This window comes from Larus michahellis, chromosome 18, assembly GCF_964199755.1.
Source record: "Larus michahellis chromosome 18, bLarMic1.1, whole genome shotgun sequence".
NCBI classification, from domain to species: domain Eukaryota; kingdom Metazoa; phylum Chordata; class Aves; order Charadriiformes; family Laridae; genus Larus; species Larus michahellis.
This window is the reverse complement of record NC_133913.1, coordinates 3,950,870-3,968,404: the sequence shown is the minus strand read 5'-3', so window position 1 is coordinate 3,968,404 and position 17,535 is coordinate 3,950,870. Positions and strand designations below refer to the sequence as shown.

The following is a 17,535-nucleotide window of genomic DNA, read 5'->3' as shown; positions in this document are numbered from 1 at the left end:
CTGTCAAGTGTTACTTCTACCCACCTGTGATATTGTGAGCGTCTTTAATACTGGAAATAAGAGTTAATTTTGGTTTTGCACAAAGACCCTTGCTGGTAGGATTAGTCCTGGCCAGAAACAAAGCCCAGAATTAGCGTTTTTCTTGGAGAACAGGTGAACATACTCATACCATTTTTGCATTCCGGTTGTTTCCCTGGTTTCAGAGATCTACAGGCTAAAGTGGGATATTAAAAGTCCTCCATCTGAATTATACTGCTCTGTGCTTGTTCGGTTGGAGAAAAGCCACAGATCTGACTGACACCCATTGGCTGGCAGTGATCTGTCAGTGCCTCCAGCTCGATCCCTCGCTTGCTCTCCTGTAGTCATGGTGGGATGAGTCAAGGCCAGGTTGCAGAAGGTCTTGCCAAGACGGCGCATACCTGAAGGCCTGTGTTCTCTCTGCACATTGTGCCCCTACTGAGACTCACTCAAGTCTTGCAGCCTGTGGCTTCTGCAGTAGGGAAACCTGTGGGGAGGCACGGGGGAAATGGCGACAGTTTCATGTGACAAGGCGCTGCGTTTCTTTGCGGCGACACCTTGAACCTCGGTCACACGTGCCCGTAGATTATTTTATGCGTATTGCCGTTCTCATCCGGTTGCACTGCGACTTGGAGAAAATAATAAAAGCTGATTGTCCCAATCAGCCTCTTTCCATAACGTTACGAGATCTTTTCATGGAAGAGTTGACCTTTGAAGTAAACTAAAATGACAAGTAAGAGCTACAGCTGTCCTGAGCCAACCCATTTCCTTGGTTCGTTTTGCCCGTCGCGAGCTATGTTTGGCATTTCAGGCACCATCGCTTCGATAGCCAGCAGAAAGACCTATCTCTGCGTATGAAAAAACCCTGTGGAGCGTGTGGCTCTTTCCCTTCACCACTTTTCTCTCTCCTGCAGCTCTGACGGCGGCGGCGGGCCGCGGGAAGCTGGAGGTCTGTCGGCTCCTCCTAGAGCAGGGAGCCGCGGTGGCACAGCCCAACCGCCGCGGGGTCGTGCCGCTCTTCAGCGCCGTCAGACAGGGCCACTGGCAGGTGAGTGGGGTCCTCGCACTGCCGGGTTGGCCTGAAATGTAGGGTCAGGCCAGCCCTTCCATCTTGCTGAAATACCGGTGGAGAAGACAAACCTCAACTCTTGGGGAATGATCAGAGTGAGAAGAAGAGATATTGATGCTTCCAGCACCCTGAGCTCTTGGTGGCTGCAGACAGCTTTTGCTTATGTACTGTGTTATCTCACCATTTGGGAAGCAAATGGGATGCTCTTGATTTAAAAAGTCATTTTTCCTGTCCTTATACGCTTCTCCTATGCCCTAATCTTGCAGCAGTAATCTCAGAGGGCACCATGCCTTGGGGTTTCAAGACATGGGGACCACTCTGCCCTTCCTCGGCTCTAGTTTCTCTACGTACGACGAGTGTTCCCAGCTGGATCTCCACATGCAACGTGTGTTCTCGCTTTGTGTGTTGCAGATTGTAGATCTCTTACTCACGCACGGCGCTGATGTGAACATGGCAGACAAGCAGGGGCGGACGCCGCTGATGATGGCCGCATCTGAAGGACATCTGGGCACAGTGGAGTTTCTGCTCGCACAAGGTTAGAGCATATGCTTGGAAGTGTGTTGGAGACGGGCCACGGCGAGTCCCACCGCACCGTCTCCTGCACAGCTGGAGTTCGTAATGTCAGGGTGGGGACTGCAATCCCACTGCTGGATCGGGCGGTGGAGAGGTTCTCAGCACCGTATCCAGCTTGTTGGAGAACGAGACTAGAACTGTCATGGCGTTAATCTTGGCTGTCGGTTTTGCTGTCTGCGTTTGGTGCTCGCAGCCCCAAAACCACGCACTTGGGTCAGAAAATAAAATAACCCAGCACAGGTGCTTTGAGCATTGAGTTAAGAATGTGCCCTTGAACCGTGCTTGGAGCTTTCCCCTTAGACAAAAAAAGGAACGAGCGATGTGATTGAACCGTCAGCATCGCCATGGAACAGGCAAGACTCAACCGCCGGACCAGAGCCCGGGACGCGTTTTAACACTTCCATTTTTAGTGCTAGTATTGTTGCCTGCGTTTTTGACGCCAACATCAGCAGGAGGGTAAGGCCCCGACACAGGCAAGGGTTTGGTGTGTTTGTTGAAAATAAACCAGAATTGTTTTGAAGATAGTCTGCTCTTCGGCTTTGCGCTCGCAGGTTCCCTTTGCTCAGTACTTCCAGTGTCTAATAATTCCCCTTCCCTGGGAGTTACTCAGTCAACGGGAACATGTTTCAGTTTTACTCATTTCTGCTGTACATGTTTGAGGTGAGTCAGGACAACACCCTGCCTGCAACCTGTGTGAATGCGATTATTTCGTATTTCTGTAGCTCCTTAGAGACTTCTCTCTTTCTTTTTTTTTTTTTTGACAAATAGCCAATGTTTGTTTGGTGTGTTTCGGTAATTTTCCATTCTTTTTTGGCTAGAAATAGCGTTTAATTCTTGTGTTGTTATCTGATATTTTTATTTCAGGTAAGATCCCTCTTTGGGAAGGGATATTTTCTTCATATCGTAAGTGACTGTGGCTGACCTCTTAGCCAAAATGTGAGACGCTTGAATATTTTACATAGTAGTTTTAAGAACATTTTTCACTGTAAAATTGCCAGGCTTCCAAGAGCAAGTTTCTCATTGCCTGTCCGTCCTGAGCCAGTGGGGTCCTTGCTGCTCAGCGCTGTAACCTGCGTAGGGATGTGACAAAGATCAGGCATGAGTTTCTTCGTGAATTAATCCAATTAATTCTTTTCTGGCGTTCTGGTTTTTTAGAAATTTCAAATTAAACGGTCTCCGTGTTTGAGTTGTAACGTGGCCCCTTTTGCAGCTTCACTGCATCTGTGTAAGAGGCTTAAAATAAGTGATTCTTTTTTTTGTTGGCCAGACTTGAGAACTGTGCATGGTCCTTAAGACTGACTGGTTCAGTGGAGGATGAAAATTCTGGGTAATCTGATCTTGGCCGTGGGATCGCCAGCAAACGCACGTCATGTTAACCTGGCTCTTAGGACACCAAGAAGTCAAACATACGAAAATCTTTTTTACTTTTAAAAGGTCCATTCTTCTAAATAGCTTAATAAACTAAATTTAGCCACTTAAATAGGCTATAACGCGTGGTCCTGAAAAGTTAGCTCAAGCCTGGGCAGAGTACAGTGATATATGGTGTATTTTAATTAAAATGGCTTTGACAATCCTGTTCAATGTTTCATTAAAATCAAAGTGTGTGAATCATAAGCCATAAGCATTAATTAGTGTGTTGCAAAGCAAATCTCATTTGACTGTACTTGATTAACACAGTCGGCGTTTGTAAACACTTTTTATTAACAGAGTTGCAGTCATCAATCAATTTGAAATCCAAATTTTTAGAGTTACCTACTGCTCTTGCTTTAACACCCGGAAGCGATGGACGTGTGAACAGTGAATTGAACTTTCCTGGTAACGGCTCCGCTAAAGCTGATGTTTATACGGGTCGGTGTTACACGAAGCAAAGTCATTTCTGATGCTCGTTCCGTTTGGAGAGAGCTTGACCCTGAATCTCGTTTTGCTGCGAAAATCAATCCCCCGATGTTTTTGCTGCCGTGGGGTACGTGGTACGTGTGGCTGCCGCCCCTCGCTGTCTGTCTCGTGCCTGTGACACACGACGCTGAGCCTTGTCCCCGCGGGGGTAGCCCAGCATGGGCACGGCGTCTTCTCCTGCGTCCTCTGCACAGAAAGGGGCCGACCCTCCTGCCCATTCCCGCCTCCTTTTTGATGCTCCAACTGTCAATCCTTTCTTTTTTTTTTTTTTTCTCTAGCCGGCTAATTGTTGTGTGTCTGCTGGATAACATTGAACCATAAACTCTTGCATTTAGCCAGGTAATTTTTTTAGGGAAGGAGCAGCCCAGCTGCTCTCCAAACCCCCTCTCCGAAGCTGGGTTTGCCCAGCCAAAATCTTTCCCACTGGAGCTGGGATCCATCCCATGAGGTCACCTTAAGCCACTTGCCCTCGAAACCATCAGTTTGTTTCATGTCTGACTGCCTTAACGCGAAGCGGGTCAGAGATCCCCGAAGGAGCGAAAGACGCCTTCAGAGAGGAGCAGAGGTTCTGCCGGGAGCTCGGTGCCTCTGCGGAGGTCGTGCCCAGCCTGCCTCGGAGCAGCCTTTGGGCATTTCGGAAGCGCCGCGCATTGTCCGCTCACTTAGACCTTCAGCTCGCATCGCTGCAGTGATGCCCTGGAGTCTGGGCACGTCACCCTGCGGTGTGGTGTGTCTCTTCCACCGCACTGGCGAAAGAGCGGGACGGCCGAGTGATGATGTGGTTTTCCAGCCTTCCCTCTTACTGCAGGAGCTTCCTCGCCGGCTCCAGAAGAGTCAGAGGGAAAACACAAGAGAAGACTTTGACGGTTTGATTGCAATAAAGTAGCTGGTACAAATAAGAAGGCATGAAATGAGGCTTCATCCTGCTTTTCTGAGCAATAGCTGGCCGTGGGTCAGTTGAGGATCATCTGGAGGGCTTTCACAGAGCTTCAGAAGGGCTCCTGGGTGCAGTGTGGGCAACGTGAGGGAAGGCTGGCGAGGTGTCAGGAGTTTAGGTTGTCGCCCCTTGTCCTGTACAGCCAGTGTCCCTCCTCGGCACACCGGATTGCCCCAGACGTCATTTGCCACCTCCCTCCCTGGCAGCCCGCGCTGCGGTTCAGAGGCCGGCGGCGAGCGGGGCGCTGGGGCTGAGCCGAGGGCTCCGGGCGGAGGTTTCTGAGCACACCCTGAGCAAACGTTCACGCGTTCTGCTCCTCCGCAAACAAAAAGCTGCGGAGGCTGGCTGGAAGACCTGTCAGTTTGCTCTCGACTGGGCGATGTGTGCTACCCGGGGGACGTGTCAGCTGGGATGACGGGGAAGGCGCAGGAGATTCACATTACTCCCCCGCTTGCTGAGCTTTCTGGAGCCAGCGAAGACCTCACGCTGGGCGGTTGAGAGTTTACCTACAGGAGAAAAATACTGCAGCGGCAATTCATCCCAGGCTGCTGGCGGGAGCATCCCGCAGGTAGCCGCAGTTCCTCGGAGGAGCAGAGCTGATACGGATCTCTTCTGCGCGCTCGAGAGCCGGAGCCCTGCCTGTGCCATGGCAACCGGAGTTGTCTTCGTGCCACCAAGAGCAGTGTTCACTTAATGCTGCTGTTCAGATCTCGTACGCGTATCCATATGCCGTATGAAGCAACGCTGACCCGTTGGTATGGCAGCGCGATTGCTTCATCCAAGAAAACGTCAAGTCCCTCTCTCCTTGGCTTGCAGTTGGCAGTAGTTTCATCCCACAGCGTTGTATTTATGTTGGGTAAAGTTCAGGGAGAAATACTGCTGGAAATTGTGTCGATTTGGGTAAAGGGGAGGGGGAGCGAAGAGGGGAAAATACGTGCTTTTGTAGAAGAACTGAGCTGAATTGACTTAGTTCCCCTTGGTACGCCGTGACCTGCTGAAACAGCAAAATGGTTTCATCTCTGACTCACACAGGCTGGAATGGGGTTTGATTTTAAAAAAAACCCAAATAGTTAAGAAGAAAGATTGATGTCTCAGATGAGGGATGTCGAATCCACCCTGCTGCTCAGAAGGTGCTTGCCAGAAAAGCCTACGGAGCTAGGTGCGAAAAAGTTTGCAGCTTGGTGTGAATAAACTCGTTTGCCACAGTTCCTGTCAGTGCATTTGAAGTCACCATGGAGGGTGGGATCTGCAGTGGGAGAAATGTTAATAAAGTAATTAATAATTATCTACAGAGATCGCTAAAAAATAAGCTGTTGTCACCGAGCGGATGGTTTGTTGCATCATAGTGCTCAACAGGAGAGAGCTCTTAAGTGACCTGATGCTGCTTCTTTCAGGTGCCTCCATTTCCCTGATGGACAAGGAGGGCTTGACAGCCCTCAGCTGGGCTTGTCTGAAGGGACATCTCTCCGTGGTGCGTTCCCTGGTGGAGAATGGAGCTGCCACCGACCACGCAGATAAAAACGGACGCACTCCGCTGGACCTGGCAGCTTTTTACGGCGACGCAGAGGTGGTAAGTGGCCTGTGACACATGCAGAAGGAAACGGGCGGTTGGGGTAAAATCGTAGAATCATAGAATCGTTTTGGTTGGAAGGGACCTTTAAGATCATCAAGTCCAACTGTTAACCGAACACTGCCAAGTTACCACTAACCCGTGTCCCTCGGCGCTACATCTGCACGTCTTTTAAATACCTCCAGGGATGGCGACTCCACCACTTCCCTGGGCAGCTGTTCCAGTGCTTAACAACCCTTTTAGTGAAGAAATTTTTCCTAATATCCAATCTAAACCTCCCCTGGGGCAACTTGAGCCTTAAAATAGTACAGTTCAGCTTGATGTAGCAATAAGCATATAGAGTCCTGGCCCTCCATACACGCACGTGCTTCCACAGAGGCCAACGCATGATTCTGAGGAACCCTCAGACCCTGTAGAGGTGGTCTTAGCCCAAGCAGTGGAGCAGAGCGAGCTTCTGCTGGTTGTACGTCACCAGCAGCACGCAGAGCTCCCGCCCCGGAGCAGAACTGACTGACTGTCGGGCTTCTCGTTGCAGGTTCAGTTCCTGGTGGACCACGGGGCCATGATCGAGCACGTTGACTACAGCGGGATGCGGCCCCTCGACAGGGCAGTGGGATGCCGCAACACCTCGGTCGTCGTCACTCTCCTGAAGAAAGGAGCAAAGATAGGTAGGGACAGGGGGACAATCCGCTGTCGGCTCTGTGCCCAGGCAGGACTCGAGCAGTGGGGCTGGCTTCCTAGAAAATGTAAACGTAACACGGAGAGCCTCAGCCCCAGCTGCTGCTTCGGACTCCGAAAGCAGCCGGCGAGTCACGACTGCCTTATTCTCTTTATTAAAACGGGGAATTTTATTTTTTTTTTATTTTTTTTTTCCTGTCGTATTACTTAGCAAAGTTAATCAATAAACGACTGTTTCTTTGGCAAGGTCTTTCCTCTGGTAATGCTTTTTCTATCTTTACTAGTCCGAGTCGACAAAACGTACTCTGTCCATGCATTGCTGTGAGCTGCTGCGTTCACTTGCTCTGTGTATGCTTCCAGACCTTAGTGTTACCTGCGCTGCGCCACACAGCTGCTCACGTTACGTTTTCCTGTGAAAGGGGATTTTGCTGGTGCATTGGCTTCTTTGCTGCCTGCCTCTCACGGCTGCTTTTTTTCCTTTCTTTTTTTTTTTTTCTTTTTTTTTTTTTTTCACCTTCATCCATTTTTTTTTTCCCCTCTCTCCTACAACTTTTTGTTTTCTCCTTTCTTTGAAGGTTGTCAGACGTTACCGAGTCGCCCACGAGGTATATCTCATTGCTGTCAGCATCAGCTTCGATCTGATAGCTTTGTCAGCCTTGCTTTCTCCTGTTTGATTTAGCCTGCATGCGTCCCCAACACCTCTAATCTTTTAATTTACCTCACCTTCAAATAATTTTTTGAATGACTGTTGCAGAGAATAACTTGAACTCAAAAACTAACCTCCTTCCCCCAAAACGTACTGAATCTACTTATAGAATATTGTCGACTTATTCTTCACCCACACTAATGAGTTGTCCCCAAACTTTTGCCACCCCTTCCCTCCCGGTATTAGACCTTGAGGTGACGACTGGCTCTGCACGTCCCCTGCGCGGAGCCAGTGTGTCCCCCCAGCCCAACAGACGGCTCCGGCACCAGCAGCGCTTAGACACCACCTTTCCTTTGTCGTATTTTCCGCCTTAATGGATTTTTCTGCTCTAGTATTTCACATCTTGTGAAGCTGGAAATCACAATCCACTTAAACACAAAACGCCTATCGACAGTCGAACTGCAGATTTCCTAGTAGACTTCCAGAGATTTTAATTTAGAAATGCTTTTATGTAACCGCTCTGATTTTTCCTTTGAGATAACGTTTTATTTCCCCACCGCGCTGTTTCCCCCACCCCGGCTGGTTCCACAACCAGCACTGCCCTCTGGTGGGAATGGCTCCCATCATTTCCCAGACCATGGCGGTGGTGGCGATTAGGATTAGCCTTAATGACAGCAAAGGAAAACCATTGCAATGAGGATGACGTTAATTTAAGTGCGAGAGGAATTGTCAGCTCAATCATTGGGAGCGCTCTGCCCTTTGACCATGCCAAGTTGTTCTCTCCAGCAGAAATTCCCACCCCAGGATATTTTTTCCACCCAGCTTCCTACCACCCTTGCATTGTATGAGTTTTTTACCCATCATGCATCCTGTACACTACAGGTCCAGCAACATGGGCGATGGCAACCTCCAAACCAGACATCATGATCATCCTCTTGAGCAAGCTGATGGAGGAGGGAGACATGTTTTATAAGGTGAGAAGAGTGGTTTGGGGAAAAAACGGAACAGATGCAGTTTGCAGCGTAACTTTGTATGAGGTTTTGACTCATTCGAGCCATGCTGCTGCCTTCATGCGTGGCAAGTAAAAGCTACCGCTCACAGCGTTCCTTGTGTTGCAAACTCTTTGGTTTTGGTTAGTGGGGTTGGGGAGGGGGCGGGGGGGGACTGATTGCCCGAATCTGTAACGAAGCTGAAGCAAAGCCAAGTCTCTCTGCAGTCTGGATTTGAGCCAGCGCTTCATTTCCTCTTTGAAAACACCAGAAGCCAAGTGTTTTACAGAGATTCGGAGTGCTGATGTCACTGCGTCAGATCGGGCAACCTTGTCATTACGTAGCAGGCTGACTGCTGTGGAACAAGGCGACGAGAGAGTAGATCCCAGAGAAACTCGTGGAAGAAACTTCTTGCAATGAAAACAGATTGTCAGGACACAGATGGCTTTATCGTGTCCTTTAGCCCATGGGAGATGTTCCGCCATTAGAATTAGAGAGTCTTTTTTTTTTTTTTTGCTCTGTGTTTATTTTAAGCCGATCTTTAAAACCTGGAGATTTGCACACACACACAAAATGTGCAAGTACAACAGTGATTCACTGCTAGGCTCTAAGGGTGAAGCAGAAAATATGCAAAGCTGGCATTATAACTGGAGTTATCTGCCAGAGATACACGATGCAGCTGAGAAACTTGAGTCTAAAAGGTTTTAAAGCTTACTATTCGTAGCTGCAAAATTTATGTCTGTGTCATCACGAATTGCACGCGTCCTAAATCCCGTTTGATCCCATTTTGCCCTCTTTCTCTCACCCTGGCTGCCATGGCTGCCCCCCTCCAGGGCGCAGATCATCCTGTCCCAAAAACAGCTGCCCAAAATAGCAAAGATGAGTCACCCTTTGAAGGTGACTGTTGCGTCCCAATAACTATAAAAGGAACCCAGTTGACAGGCACCTGTAGACACCTGATTTTTAGACATCTAAAGTCCACGGAGATGAATCCCAACCCATTTGTCCAACTTGAGAGCCACGTCGGCGCCGTAACCTTTATCTTTGCTGTCGCGGTGGCGTTTCTGAGCCCCAGGAACTCGCCCAAAGTCCCACACTTCGTATTCTTTACGCTCCCTGGTGCTTATTAAGCTTTGGGTGTAGGGTGTGCTCCAGAAATATATTACTGATCACCCAGCTCAAAAGACCATCCATCCAGAAACCAGATGGAGTTGTATCGAATTAACATAACACAATTTCTGCTGTTTCCCACTGTAGCGTGACAGCTCTGTACCAAGTGGGAGAACTCGACACGCACAAGGCATCTATCTGCATTTCCAGATCAGATGTTCCCTTGATCAAACGCTCTGGCTTTTCTTTCTAGAAAAGAGCTAAATGGTGGAGTCATGTTCCCTTCACGACCTAAAACATTGGTGGGGCTGGTGAGTGAGTCCTCTGCGGTGCACTAAACTCAACCCAAGGATGTGTTTTGACATGTTCTCCTTCTATTAGAAAGGTAAAGTGAAGGAGGCTGCCCAGCGCTACCAGTACGCTCTGAAAAAATTCCCCAGGGAAGGGTTTGGAGAAGACCTGAAAACTTTCCGTGAGCTGAAGGTGTCGCTCCTTCTCAACCTCTCCCGATGTCGAAGGAAAATGAATGTAAGTCTCCCCGCCCTTCATGGCCTTAAGCACAAGCTGCCAGCATTCTGCCGGTGCGCAGAGACGTGTCCGTCCTGTCATCGTGCTTTGACCTCGGAGATCTCTCCTCTCTGTAACCTGGTTGTCCTTCACAGAGCGCTGGCATTTTATAATTCAAAAGAAGTAACGATTTAATATGCATTTCTGATGATTAAAAATTCATGGCTGTGTTTATAGCTTTTTGAATTTTTTATTACTCCCTTTTGATGATGATGTGAGTTGGGGGTGGAGGCATTTTCCAGATTTCTAGGGCAGCGGTGAGGGAGGAGCCAGGAGATGCGCTCCTTTGAATACTAATTAATTTAAAATGAAGGAGCATATGCTTAGGGGGCTAGCACTTCCCCAGGGCAGTGACTCATCCACAGACACCCCCACACGCTCCCTCTCCTCCCAGAACTGCCAGATCACCGTCACTCCTCCCCGCTCCCATCTAACAGCATCTAGTGACCGGCTCCTGCAGCCTGGCCGTCCTTCCCCCTCGCTCCGCATTCAGGGACTTTCACCTCGACAACTTAAAGTCTCCGTAGACTCAAAAAGTGAAATCTCTGCCAGGGCCATGAGCCAGAGAAGATGACACCCGAGGGGAAGGGGGTTTTGTGACGCCTTCATTTCTTTCAGCTGTGAGGGAGGCATTTGAAGAGCGGTGGAAGTAAAACCTTAACGCTGGTGAGCAAACACCACAGTTTGTAGAAAAAGCGTGAACCTTCTCTTTAAACGAGCCAACTCGCAGCAAAGCCGGTGATTTAAGGACAAGATTTTCAGTTTACTGTTAACTGGGGAATCCCAGGTGCTGTGATAAAAAATTTCAGGGGGGCGGTGTCATTGCTCCTGCAGTTTTTGCATCTGTAGACGAGACCATAAAAGATACCTGCCTCTTGACTGCATTCCTAGTTTAGTCTCTTAGGCGATATCTCTTCAGTGACTGCTACTGAAGGTACAAATCGAAGTATGAGCTTCCCCAGGCAGGGCATCCAGATAGCGAGCTCTCCTTAGGGGAGATTAAACCTCACCCTGGGTTTTTGCTAAGGTCCAGCTGACCCTGCTCGCTCGCACGTGGCAGCTCCCTGCAGTCTGAGCCGCCATCTGTGTGCTCGTAAACTTTGTTTCTACAAGGTGGAGTTTGTTTACTGACTTCTTGAACAAATCAGGAGTGCTTTGGTGCGTTCTCCCAGTGCTACTCAGGGTCACAGCCCAAGTCAGCAAGCCAAAATTGTGTTTGGTTGCAACATGAAAGCCCCTCCACGGGGAAAGGGTCTCCTTTGCAAGCGCTCAGCTTGAGCCTAGCGGTCCGTGAAGCATTCGGGACAAGGCGAGGGAGGAGAGCGGGCAGGGTTTGAGCTGTAGCTCATAGTCTGGCGGCACTGCCACTCGAAGGCAGCCAGGGCGGTCTCCAGCCCGTGCTGTCACCCTCTCCCACCCCAGGGGAGGGAGAGGCAAGGAGCAGTGGAACGGGTTGGACTGGTGAGAGGCCTTTGCCAGGTGAGTCCTGTTTGTAGCTACCGAGACACCGTACTCCCTTCCTTCATGTGCAGTTTTACTCGGCCCCTTCGAAGTGTGTCAGTGTGCAGCAGAGTGGGAAGCGGAGGGCGTGGGAAAGGTTTCCTATTGCTTTCAACTGTGGAAAAAAATCCTTCATGAGATAACATTCCAGCCTCTGCGAGACCAGATGTTTCCTCAAGGCTGTAGGTTGTTGGAGAGGGGTTGCATGCCCTTGTTGGGGACACAATCGGTGAGAACGGAGCCAGTGGCACGCTGGCCTCTGTGGGTGCTGACAGCATCCGGCGTTAGGAGAGGGCTTTGAGTCTTCGGACATGCCATCATAGTTTTCTGGCCATAAATGATGTCGAATCCACGTGAAACATTCCAGTACCATCAAGTTTTCCGAGTTTACATGCAAAATAAATGTCCGTATTAAGTTTGTTTTCTTCCCAAACTGCATATGTTTTTTATTTCTCTATCTATTCAATTACTTACCTGCACACCTATTGTAACGACAGGATTTTGGAATGGCGGAGGAATTTGCTACTAAAGCACTGGAGCTGAAACCGAAATCTTACGAAGCTTACTATGCAAGAGCAAGGGCCAAGCGCAGCAGCAGGTGAGGAGCGAGAGAGAGAAAAGCGCGAGGGGCTGCTCTCTTCAAGCCTGGCCAGGCTGATGTAGTCATCCCCCGTGCAAAAACCGTACCAGGGTGCCCTCTGAGCAACCTGGTCTAGTGGGAGATGTCCCTGCCCATGGCAGGGGGGTTGGAACTAGGTGATCTTTAAGGTCCCTTCCCACCCTAGCAATTCTGTGATTCTAAATGGCAAAGGGACATTCATTAATGAGATCACAAACCTCTCAAACTCCCAAGTAGCGCCCTCCCTCCCTACTACTAACTTGGTAGTTTCTGGAGAGGGCTGAATGCCAACGTTTTGAGAGGTTCGTCTTAGTTGAACTTTGTCTGAACATCTTAACTACACCAAGATTGGGTATTCTTTTAAAAAAAGACACTTCGGTTCAACCACTATTTGGACTTGAAGCAAAATATGACTCATGGAAGCCCTGTGGCCTGTGTTATGCGAGAGGGCAGGCTCATTCATCACAGTGATCTCCTCTGGCCTTAGAACCTGTGAATCTCTCTGTCCTACAGCACTTTGGGGGAGGCAGAAGCTGCTGATGGCAGTGGCCGTGCAGGCAAGCGCCAGCCAGTGAGCTCTTAGCCATGGCTTGTGCTCCCAGCACCGCAACCAGCTTGTAGAGGGCTCTAGCGCTGGGGTCTCCTCATCTCAGCTGGAGCCCGGAGCATTCCCTCCTTAACCTCCCTGAAGGCTAAAGGATGTGAGGTTAGATTAATTTCAAAAGCGATCAGTGGCATTCCGAAATGAGGAGGAGGCCTTGCCTTTGAGTCATATGCTCACGGGCCGGACGCGCTGTCGTCTCAGTTGTAAACAGCAGCCGAAATGCCTTGGATGGCAGCACAGAGAATTGCCAGTAGCCGGAGGTGTGTCGAGTCCGCCTGTGCAAACATCGTAGCTCAGCAGACACCACCAGCACCATTGGACCTTCCATGCTGGAGGCGATGTGTGGAACCGGCCTCCTGGCCCAGCTGATGCTGGGCTGCCTGGTCCGCTGGGTCTTGATGTGGGAGGTGAAGCCGTGACCTTCTGTTACCGCAGAGAAGTCCTGCTCGCTGAGCCGCACTGACCTAATGCCTTTCCTTTAATGGTTTTCCTCTCCATTGTTTCCAAAACACTTGTAAGGAAGCCTAAGAGCTGGGTTCCTCCCCAGATGGTATCAGCCTCCCTGCGTACAAGGGTCCTTTTCTCCCAGATCTCTCCAGCAGAAACCATTACCATTTTGGCTTTTCTCCTTCGTTTCCCAGTTGGCACCCCGAGGTCAGCACAGTCTGGGGAATAGGAGGCTTTTCCTTCCTCCACCTGGTTCTCAGTGGCTTGCACAAAAGCTTAGGCTGGGGCTGGGAGGTGCTGGGGAGCTTTCCCTGGTGATCATCCTTCCCCCAGAGGACAATCCTGTTCAAACAGTTGGTTTTGCTCAAAAGCCAAGTGTCCCTGTAAATGACAACCCCCTTCCCCGAGCCCCCCCCCTCCCTTTGACTCCTCCCAGCCTTTCCCTTGCAAAGGCTTCCCCGGGGGGCTGCAGGCTCCCGAAAGGGGCTCTGTTCCTTCCTTCTGAAGACGTTAGCCAAATCCCTTGCAAAATCGGAGAGACAAGCCTTGCCCAAAGCGCTGACCCGTGGGAGCCCCTGAGCTCTGGAGCCAGCCCTGACGCTGTGTGGTCTTGGCATCAGGCAGAAGTTAAATTTTCACTGGCGCAAGCGGTTGCAACTCCGTCAACGCTCTGCTTGTTTACAGCAGTGGTGAGCTTGGCTCTTCCTTAGTGGTGCTTTGGTTTCCCCTTTGCGAACGCGGGGGCAAAGCTCCATGGTGGTGCTGTGAGGAGTAATTAATTAGCCCGTAACACGCACCGCAGAGGACGGGCGTCTTTGCTAGTCTGGGTTGTGCCATCTCAGGACTCTGTTCCCCTCTTCCGCAGCATGGCTGGCGGTGTTTTCCTTCAGTTTGGATAAAATAAGTCCGAGGGAGGCGCATGAGGCAGAGTTTGAGAGACGCAGCCCGCGGTAGCAATCACAGACGTCTCCCTCAGTAACACGGACAAGCCACTTAACCCGCAGGAGCCTCCGAGAAGGGCTCCATTCAAATCCAGAGTAATTTCAGTTCTCGTTTCTGTCCCTTTGTCAAGCAGGCAGTTTTCAGCAGCCCTGGAGGACCTGAACGAGGCCATCAAGCTGTGTCCCAACAACCGTGAGATCCAGCGGCTGCTGATGCGGGTGGAAGAGGAGTGCAGGCAGGTGCAGCAGCAGCAGCAGCAGCAGCAGCAGCCGCCGCCACCGCCGCTCCCGGTGGAGCCTGAGCCCGAAGCCCAACACGAAGAGCTCTATTCTGTGCAAGACATCTTTGAGGAGGAGTACCTTGAGCAGGATGTAGAGAACGTTTCCATTGGCTTGCAGACAGAGTCCAGGCCGAACCAAGGGCTGCCCATCATCCAGAGCCCGCCCCCGTCCCCAGCTCACAGGGACTCAGCCTATATTTCTGGCTCACCTCTTGGCTCTCATCAGGTCTTTGATTTCAGGTCCAATAGCTCCGTGGGTTCACCAACCAGACAAGGGTACCAGTCCACGTCTCCTGCTCTGTCTCCGACGCACCAAAACTCTCATTATAGACCCAGTCCTCCGCACACGTCCCCTGCCCACCAGGGCTCCTCTTACCGCTTCAGCCCACCTCCTGTTGGAAGCCAAGGGAAGGAATATCAAAGCCCACCACCTTCTCCTCTTCGTAGAGGTCCTCAGTATCGCGCCAGCCCCCCAGCAGAAAGCATGAGCGTTTATAGGTCACAGTCCGGTTCCCCGGTTCGTTATCAGCAAGAACCTAGCGGAGTCAGCCAGCTCCCCGGTAGACCGAAGTCTCCGTTGTCCAAGATGACACAGAGGTCCTTCCAGATGCCCCAGCTCCCCGTGGCTGTGCCACAGCAGGGGCTGAGGCTGCAGCCAGCCAAGGCGCAGATCGTGAGGAGCAACCAGCCCAGCTCCGCCGTCCATTCGAGTACTGTAATCCCAACCGGTGCTTACAGCCAGGTTGCCCACTCGATGGCCAGCAAGTACCAGTCGGCATCAGGGGAAATGGGGGTTAGCCAGAGCAGGTTGGTCTACCAGGGCTCCATCGGCGGCATCGTAGGCGACAGCAGACCAGTGCAGCACGTTCAGGCAAGCCTCAGCGCAGGAGCGATCTGTCAGCACGGAGGGTTGGCCAAAGAAGACCTTCCGCAGAGACCGTCCTCGGCGTACAGGGGGGGTATGAGATACAGCCAGACACCTCAGATCGGGCGAAGCCAGTCCGCTTCCTACTATCCGGTGTGTCACTCGAAGCTTGACCTGGAACGTTCTTCCCTCCCCGCCAACCAGCTGGGCTCTCCAGATGTGTCTCATCTCATAAGAAGGCCCATCTCAGTTAATCCCAGCGAAATAAAGCCTCATCCTCCAACTCCAAGGCCCCTGCTCCACTCTCAGAGCGTTGGCCTCCGCTTCTCTCCTTCCAGCAATAGCATCTCCTCCACCTCCAACCTGACTCCCAACTTCCGCCCTTCTGCTTCGATTCAGCAAATGGAGATTCCTCTCAAGCCAGCTTATGACAGATCGTGCGATGAACTTTCTCCGGTCTCTCCCACGCAGGGGGGTTACCCCAGCGAGCCAGCCCGTTCCCGGACCACGCCGTTCATGGGAATCATAGATAAAACCGCTCGGACTCAGCAGTACCCCCATCTCCATCAGCAGAACCGGACCTGGGCCGTGTCGTCAGTGGACACTGTCATTAGTCCTACGTCTCCTGGCAACCTCCCCCAGCCGGAATCATTTAGCCCGCCTTCTTCAATCAGCAACATTGCCTTTTATAACAAAACCAACAATGCACAGAATGGCCATTTGCTAGAGGAAGACTATTACAGCCCCCATGGGATGCTGGCCAATGGGTCCCGGGGAGACCTCCTGGAGAGAGTCACCCAAGCCTCCTCGTATCCCGACGTCAAGGTGGCAAGGACACTGCCAGTGGCACAGGCCTACCAGGACAACCTGTACAGGCAGCTCTCCAGGGACTCCAGGCAGGGGCAGACATCCCCAATCAAACCAAAGAGACCATTTGTGGAGTCTAATGTGTAAAAGACGCTTGTTGGAGTAAGACCCTCATGTTTTCAGCACACACTTCCAAGCTTGATTTCCATGCATATTATTATTTTTATTTCTCTTTGGTAGCTACATGACCAAGTTTCTCCGGTACTTTGTGTGGTGGTCAGACAGCCATGCACGTGCTCCAGCCCTTTCGTTCCCCAGCTGACCGTGAAGCCGACATCAGCTGAGCCAGTACGGTTTGCCCAATTCCAGCTGAATTCCCAACCAGGATATCTTAGTACGTGGTGCGGGGTGGTCCAGAAATATCCCCTACGCAGCGGGAGGTAATCGGCACTTTTTCAAGAGACAATCGCATTCTATTTAAATCGGTTTCTTTTGTCTCGATGAGCTCTTACTGTATTCTGATGGGAATTCCTAGCGGGAGCAGAGCAGGGATCACAGGAGCCTTTCCCGAGGCCGCATCCGCAGGTCCCCGTGCCAGCCGGGTCCTTTGGCTTTTTGCCCCCAAAGAGCAAATCGCCCGCGGTGAGCAAGGGCACGAGGCGTTCCAATACCGAGTAGCTATGCACAATAACCATCCCGCTTCATCTGGTTTGTAGCAGTTTAATCCGAATTGGATTCCTTCGTTGTTTGATCGCGTCATGGGCCAGAAGGGGCGGGGGACACACCATGCTTTGCTACTTCGCAGGCTGCCTGCCGGCTGCGTGTCCCCCCCCCACCGACGCCGATTCGCCCTGGGGCACTTTACAAGCGTTGAGTGATTAAAGCGGGTCCTTCGTAGGGGTTTTAATCAGCCGAGGGAACTGGCCAGAAACCTCTTGCGCGCGAACTGGGATCGCGACAACTTCTTCTTCTCGCCGTTAGCAGACGGCTGCACCTCACACACAGCACCGCGTTTTTCTCCGGGACGGTTTAACGTTGCGGGGGGGTGGGGGGGTTGATTTAGTGGTTTTTTGTTTTGTTTTTTTTTACTTGCAAGGAAGAACCAAAACCTGACTTAGAAAATGGTATTCAAGGAGGCAAATAGCAATGTTGAATTTTTTTTTTTTTTTAACTTTTTTTTACGATGAGGGTGCGTAACGTGGCACGATGGTTCCCGAGACAGGAAGGGTCCTTCTGCAAACCCAGCCCCGCAGCGTCCCTCCGCAGCGTCCCTCCCCTGCGGCTCGCTCCCGCCCGGGCAGCCGGTGGTGCCGCAGCGAGGGCTGCGCTCCGCTAAGATCCGCTCCCGAAATCTTGGAAAGCGATCGCCGCGTTCCATACCTGTAAATGGGAGAGACCGTGTTCTGCTTTTTAAGGAC

At 51.1% G+C, this 17,535-nt stretch overlaps 1 protein-coding gene across 12 annotated transcripts in view; it reads left to right on the top strand.

Annotated features, from left to right (window-relative positions):
- TANC2 (tetratricopeptide repeat, ankyrin repeat and coiled-coil containing 2) overlaps positions 1–16,412 on the top strand; it is a 256,859-nt gene extending 240,447 nt beyond the window's left edge. For 9 of the 12 annotated variants that reach the window (XM_074562510.1, XM_074562507.1, XM_074562509.1 and 6 more), the window contains 9 exons: positions 933–1,066; positions 1,499–1,622; positions 5,888–6,063; positions 6,599–6,731; positions 7,317–7,346; positions 8,270–8,361; positions 9,868–10,014; positions 12,051–12,151; positions 14,296–16,412. In XM_074562510.1, the coding sequence (XP_074418611.1) occupies positions 933–1,066; positions 1,499–1,622; positions 5,888–6,063; positions 6,599–6,731; positions 7,317–7,346; positions 8,270–8,361; positions 9,868–10,014; positions 12,051–12,151; positions 14,296–16,264 (2,906 nt within the window). In that variant the 3' untranslated portion in view covers positions 16,265–16,412. The remainder of the gene's footprint in view (positions 1–932; positions 1,067–1,498; positions 1,623–5,887; positions 6,064–6,598; positions 6,732–7,316; positions 7,347–8,269; positions 8,362–9,867; positions 10,015–12,050; positions 12,152–14,295) is intronic. The other 3 variants (XM_074562503.1, XM_074562505.1, XM_074562504.1) reach the window with 3 other exon arrangements.
- The last annotated feature ends 1,123 nt before the right edge of the window (positions 16,413–17,535 follow it).